This window comes from Ostrinia furnacalis, unplaced genomic scaffold (genome assembly GCF_004193835.3).
Source record: "Ostrinia furnacalis isolate ACB-3 unplaced genomic scaffold, ASM419383v2 OfSCF6417, whole genome shotgun sequence".
Lineage (NCBI taxonomy): Eukaryota > Metazoa > Arthropoda > Insecta > Lepidoptera > Crambidae > Ostrinia > Ostrinia furnacalis.
This window is the reverse complement of record NW_021136656.1, coordinates 196,622-203,833: the sequence shown is the minus strand read 5'-3', so window position 1 is coordinate 203,833 and position 7,212 is coordinate 196,622. Positions and strand designations below refer to the sequence as shown.

Here is a 7,212-nt window from a genome sequence, read left to right as displayed (position 1 = left end):
GATTTGTGTGCATTTTTATCTTTAGCTTCATGCCTTTACCTTACCTACCTCGTCGTGGCTGACGCACAAGCCGTGCATGCCATCAAAGAAAAAAAAAAGCAAGTGTCGAGCTGAGTGAGTGACAGAGCAAGTGACAGATAAACAGATTTGAGGATTTTGAGGCAAAAAAATATTGTAAAAGTTTGGAACCACTGAATTTGCAATTTTAAATAATATAGTGTTTTCTGTATTACAAGAATTCGAAGAACGATTTCGTCGTTTCAGAAGACGAAGCTTATTCAGTTTTCTTCCTCCATTCTGTCAGAAATCATTAAATTATGTTAATGACAAGATTTCTGTGGAAACGAAGTTATTTTAGATTGTGTTCATCAGCAACATTTCCAGACATAGATACTGATTATTATTGTGATACCAAAAACGCATCAGAAATAAAACATAATATCCATATCAGAAAAGGAATAGGCGATATAGATCGAGTTTTGAATACATATAAGGTTCTAAAATCAACACCAGTTTGTGATGTGAATTATAATTCTATCAAAACAAACCTGTTACGAGAACTAAGTTATTTACCTAACAAAACTCATCCCACTGTGCGGGAATATGAACATGAGCCATTTCTTTTGCATGAAATAAATAAAAGAAAAGAGTTTGGGGAATATAAACCATTAGAATTTAGTGAAATAACACGACGCCTTAACTTGATGAGAACTGACAAACTGGGACACACATGTGGACACAAAAGCTATTATTTTTTAAGTCAGTTGGCTGAGTTGGAGGAAGCTTTAATAAAATATACAGTGTCTTATTTAATTAAAAACAATTTTCAACTGGTTTCTGTGCCAGATATTTTACCCAGTAATATTTTGGAAAGTTGTGGTATGGCTATAAACAGTGATCGTACTCAGGTAATTTATTAATATTTTCAATCCAAAGTAAACTTTTTGAGTAAAGCCTTTTTAATGTTAATTTCTTATTTATAAGCACTATAAAATTGTATCAAAATAATCATATGATTCTAGATTATTTAATGAATAGGTATGTAAAATTTTATATAAATATTTAAATATTAAATATTGTTTAATTTTTCAGATATATTCTTTAGACCCACATCATCATGGTCCAGATTTATATTTGTCAGGCACGGCAGAGATGTCTTTAGCTGGGTTATTGATGAATTCAGTCCACACAAAGCAAAGCTTACCTTTAAAACTTGCAGCTGTCAGTAGGTGCTATAGAGCAGAAACTTCCAATATTATAGAAGAAAGAGGCATTTACAGGTAAAATGTATAATCTTGGGTACCAAATGCAGAGTATATAATATTGTGTTATTATTAATTAAAATATTTATGTTACAGGGTACATCAATTTACAAAAGTTGAAATGTTTGTTGTCACAACCCCTGAAGACTCTGATAATATGCTAGAATACATAAGAAAACAACAAGAGGAATTGTTTTCTGAGTTGGGGATTCACATGAGAGTGTTAGATATGCCACCGCATGAGTTAGGAGCACCTGCTTATAGGTTTGTTTAAAATTTTAATTTTTAATTAGGATAGATAAGTAAGTAGGTCATTGATCTATTTTTGTATTCAAAATTTTTTTTATAGAAAATTAAATGATTAACTTGATATTTATATGTAATTGTTTTTACAGGAAATATGATATTGAGGCATGGATGCCTGGCAGGAATAATTATGGTGAAATATCAAGCTGTAGTAATTGTACAGATTATCAATCGAGGAGGCTCCATATAAAGTATGAAGAGAATAAAGTATTTAAATATGTCCACACATTAAATGGCACTGCTTGTGCTGTACCGAGAATGCTAATTTCCCTTGTAGAAACTCATCAAGATCCTAAAGGAAAAATTCTGATTCCTACTGTATTGCAACCTTTTATGAATCACACTACACATATAGGACGAAATACAAGTGTACCAGAATTGAAAATAATGAAAATTAAAAAGTAAACCAGTATTTATGAATTTTTATTCATTATTTACATTATTTTTCTTAAGTGATTTATGTTGTTTAGAGAACTTCTTCATTTTAGCTTTTAGTTGCTTAATGTCCACACCTTGATCAGTTTTCGGAGTATCAACTGGTTTCTCTTTAGGCGGTATAAATTCTTTTTGCCTTTGTTCTTGTTTTGCTCTTTTAGCAATGGCTTGTTTTTCTTCTTTTTCATGGCGCCGTTTAGCTTTCTTCTGATCATCCTTGAGGAAGTATTCACCGGTTGCCAATTCTTTGTCAATTTTACTTTCAGGTTGTGGAGGTGGGAATGGTGTGTAAGGCTTTTTGATAACTTTCTTCTTTGGTTGTTTTCGTGGAACATTTTTGCTTTTGAATTTGGGCAAAAACCTATCCCAACTTTCATTTTTTAAATTAGGATCTTTCATAAGTTCTCTCTTTATCATTAAGCTTTTTATGTTGTACATAGGGTGAATATTCTTCATTGTGTCTTCCACTATTCTCCTCACTTGCACTAGACCTTTATATGGGCCCACAGCTGAAACAGTGTTGCCTTGTACAAGTACATAGCATTCAGTCAATAATTCAATAGATTTCAATGTCACTCCATTCGGTCCAATTAAACGTTGCCTTCTCTTCAAGAATGTTTCTTTTTTTCTTACAAATGAATTAATTTTTATAATGTCACACCCAATCTCATCTTCGAGAACTCTTGCTGCTTGTTCAAATGGAACACTTCTGGACAGTAATTTCATTAGGTCTCTAGCCTTAATAATGATATAGGGGTCCCAAGTTTTTCGAGTCGTTTTCACTGTCAGACTGCCTTCAATAAGATCTAACTCGGCAACAATATAGTGCTCCTTCAAAACCTTCTGAACTAAAGGCCAACATTCCTTTAAATACTGTTCCCGATATTTAGGAAATAATGTTGCAAATTTACTTTCTTCCAACAAGCCATGTGGATTATCTTCTGGAGTAAATTTGGGAATTTTCATTGACCAGGCGTTTTCTACCGGTCCGGGTTCGTGTTTTTCTTCATCACTATCGGGGTTTTCCATGTTCATTAAACACCTCAAAGCTTATGTAGCATAAAATCTGAGTACGTTGCTGTTTTAATAAAAATAAAACAATTTCTGTGCTCAAAATTGAATCAAAAATGAAAATTACCACGCGCACGCTCACTCACGATGTTTTGACAGTTGACTGACAGTGACAGGATGACAGACACTGGTGAGTGAACGAACTCTAACACACAGATTAGAGAGTATGTCTAAAGCTCTAACCACACCTCTAATCCATATCTGTGGCTCTAACATTCACTCACATACAGCCCCACAGGTACAGCCCCCTTCACAGATGACAAAACGCACTTTTTGATCGAATCGAAAATCGAATCCGTCAAAACTCCATACAAAAAAGGGGCTTTTCGACCACTTTTCGACTGGTTTGCGATTATAATTTGCACTTTGTCTAGACCCACAGGGTTCCGAAATGAAGCTAAAAATAAAAATGGAGGCCACACTTGGAACAAAAACTTGAGTCAAATGCCTACTTATCTCTATCTCGCTCTCTATGGGCCGACCTCTCTTTTTAGAATGGCCTGTAGTATTGCTATCTCCTTATTTAAATCTCCTAGTAAATTCTTCAAAATAGCCAGTTCACTAACCAAATCAGAAGTTAAACAAATAAATAATTAAGTATTTGAACTACGATTACCTAGTTAAATTAAAAATCACAAAATTGTCGGCCGTTTAGGCTAAATGTGTTGGCGAATCAGGGAATTACAATCCCAATTCCTGGGAAATCGGTACCATGTGGCGACATCGGCCCAATCCTGCCCATCATGGCGGTTGTTTACTATGCAGTTAATTCCGTTTGAGATTTTTTACAGGACCTAATCATTGTTTTATCACAAGAAATGGTGCAAAACTTTGTAGTGCGTGGTTGCGGTAGTACGTGGTGTCCTAGACTAGAAGTGACTTAAGATTCCACGCGTAAGTGTTTATTTCGTGATTTCCGACATTGGATCATTTTCACAGTTATTTCTTCCTAAAACGTTTTACCAGTATTTACACTTATTATTTAATGATACCTATGATAAAGATTTAACATTGAGTTTCATTGACTTTGAGCAAATTTATATTTTTTGTTTATTTAGAAAGAGAGAGTCTGCCCACAGAGAGCGAGATAGTGATACAAAGGTTGTGCTTCAAGTAGGTATTCGAAGTGTTTGGCCTCCATTTTTATCTTTATAATAGCTTCATGGTTCCAAAGAACTATTTTATAAGATCGAGCTATCGCTAAAATAATAGTCGCATGCAGCTGTGTGTGTACAATTTGTGTAGGATGTTTTTTTTTACTTTTTTCTCCAACATTTCAATACATTGTTATCAGCAATCAGTTACTTATTAAGAGGACGTTTTTTGAGTTTTTATTGGTCCTTTAGGAATTTATATTTAAATAAGTAGCACCTGCATTTTGACTCTTTTTGTTTCTTAAATTACATCGTTAGTAGTTTGAAATTGAATTATTCAACTCATAGGCCCAGAACAGACAGTGAAACGCAACTGCAACGAAACTGCAACTGCTAGTTACTTTTGAGTTGCATCTAAGTTTCTGCCATAGCGTCCGTTGAGAGACCACACATGACGCGACCAGTGGGTCTAGACAAAGTGCAAATTATATCGCAAACCAGTCGAAAAGTGGTCGAAAAGCCCCTTTTTTGTATGGAGTTTTGACGGATTCGATTTTCGATTCGATCAAAAAGTGCGTTTTGTCTAAGGGGGCAGTTTGAAAGTTTCAGTTTCATTCATAAGAATCATCAGAAAGTTGCAGTTTCGTTTCACCGTCTGTTCTAGGCCTTATTAGTTTCGGTTCATAAGTAGGTAGGTATGATTTTACAGGTATAGTGTCTTTGTAATTTAAGATGGGAATCGAGCCCACGATCTTTTGCTTGCTGGGTGACTGCTCCTCTGACTAAGCCACGGGAAAATGAGAAGGCATCTAATTATTCCTTTTTTTAAATGCCACCCGAATAATCCAAATATAGCATCAAAAAAAGAAAATGAACAACAATAATACAGGGTGTTGATTTCAATCCTCACCATATTTGTTTAGGTGATCTATGAATATCTATGATANGCTCACTTAGTAATTTCGTCGCCCGGATAGTATTTTTATGTCTGAAATGTAATAGGGGAGAGGGGGGCAGCTTTGAACAATTTTCATACTTTATTAAATATCTTCCAAATTTGAACGATTTCATTAATTTTTTCTTCCTAGATAGAGGTCATGGTTATCACACAACAAAATAATGATGTTCTTTTTAATTATTCATGAACGCTTATTAAGATATTTAGATTTTTGCAGAGACCTGAGCCCCGATTACGGTAACTTTTAACGTTTCCAATCCAGACACGCTTCTCGATTCTGCGATACGATTGGTCGTTCAACAGCGTACGTCAGCTGTTTTGACCAATCGTATTGCAGAATCAGAAACGCGTCTGGATTGTAGACGTTAAAAGTTACCGTAATCGGGGCTCTGTAAACGTTCAAAACTGCCCCGTAGTCGGGGCAGCCTTGAACACGCCTGGGGCAGTTTTGAATTAGTATTTTTTTCAATGAAATAAAACTGAATATTTATGAATGTGTATTTTTAAAATAATTAATAAACAATATTTTAAATGATCAGTGANTTCATGGTTCCAAACATGATGCTAAAGATAAAAATGGAGGCCACACTTGGAACAAAAACTTGAGTCAAATACTTACTTATCTCTATCTCGCTCTCTGTGGGCCGACCTCTCTTTTTAGAATGGCCTGTAGTATTTCTATCTCCTTATTTAAATCTCCTAGTAAATTCTTCGAAATAGCCAATTCACTAACCAAATCAGAAGTTAAACAAATAAATAATTATATTATTATATTAAATATTTGAACTACGATTACCTAGTTAAATTAAAAATCACAAAATTGTTGGCCGTTTAGGCTAAATGTGTTGGCGAATAAGGGAATTACAATCCCAATTCCTGGGAAATCGGTACCATGTGGCAACATCGGCCCAATCCGGCCCATCATGGCGGTTGTTTACTATGCAGTTAATTTCGTTTGAGATTTTTTACAGGACCTAATCATTGTTTTATCACAAGAAATGGTGCAAAATTTTGTAGTGCGTGGTTGCGGTAGTACGTGGTGTCCCAGAAGTGACTCAAGATTCCACGCGTAAGTGTTTATTTCGTGATTTCCGACATTGGATCATTGTAAACATATTTCTTTGTATTTTCACAGTAATTTCTTCCTAAAACGTTTTACCAGTATTTACACTTATTATTTAATGATACCTATGTCAAGAAATAAAGATTTAACAATGAGTTTCATTGACTTTGAGCAAATTTATATTTTTTGTTTATTTAGAAAGAGAGAGTCTGCCCACAGAGAGCGAGATAGTGATACAAAGGTTGTGCTTCAAGTAGGTATTCGAAGAGTGGCCTCCATTTTTATCTTTAGCTTCATGGTTCCAAAGAACTATTATAAAAGATCGAGCTATCGCTAAAATAATCGTCGCATGCAGCTGTGTGTGTACAATAATTTGTGTAGCATGTTTTTTTACATGGGCAAAAATGCAATGCAACAACTTTTTTCCCCAACATTTCAATACATTGTTATCAGCAATCAGTTACTATGAGGACGTTTTTTGAGTTTGTATTGGTCCTTTAAGAATTTTTATTTAAATCGCACCTGCATTTTGACTCTTTTTGTTTCTTAAATTACATCGTTAGTAGTTTGAAATTGAATTTTCAACTCATAGGCCCATAGGCTGCAACGAAACTGCAACTGCTAGTTACTTTTGAGTTGCATCTAAGTTTCTGCCATAGCGTCCGTTGAGAGACCACACATGACGCGACCAGTTTGAAAGTTTCAGTTTCATTCATAAGAATCATCAGAAAGTTGCAGTTTCGTTTCACCGTCTGTTCTGGGCCTTATTAGTTTCGGTCCATAAGTAGAGCCCACGATCTTTTGCTTGCTGGGCGACTGCTCCTCTGACTAAGCCACGGGAAAATGAGAAGGCATCTAATAAATTCGCCTTTTTTTAAATGCCACCCGAATAATCCAAATATAGCATCAAAAAAAGAAAAAGAACAACAATAATACAGGGTGTTGATTTCAATCCTCACCATATTTGTTTAGGTGATCTATGAATTAACTATGATGAATAAACGCATTATCCACAAAAAAGAA

At 34.8% G+C, this 7,212-nt stretch overlaps 2 protein-coding genes across 2 annotated transcripts; one reads left to right on the top strand and one right to left on the bottom strand.

Annotated features, from left to right (window-relative positions):
• The first annotated feature begins 161 nt into the window (after positions 1-161).
• SerRS-m (Seryl-tRNA synthetase, mitochondrial) lies at positions 162-1,980 on the top strand. Its single transcript, XM_028317751.1, has 4 exons — positions 162-908; positions 1,093-1,280; positions 1,359-1,526; positions 1,658-1,980. The coding sequence occupies exons 1-4, from the start codon at positions 318-320 to the stop codon at positions 1,971-1,973; spliced, it is 1,263 nt and encodes a 420-aa protein (XP_028173552.1). The 5' UTR covers positions 162-317; the 3' UTR covers positions 1,974-1,980.
• Positions 1,971-3,193, bottom strand: dbe (KRR1 small subunit processome component homolog dbe). The gene has a single exon (XM_028317752.1). It carries the CDS (start codon positions 3,036-3,038, stop codon positions 1,992-1,994), a length of 1,047 nt encoding a protein of 348 aa, XP_028173553.1. The 5' UTR covers positions 3,039-3,193; the 3' UTR covers positions 1,971-1,991.
• Positions 3,194-7,212: the final 4,019 nt, after the last annotated feature.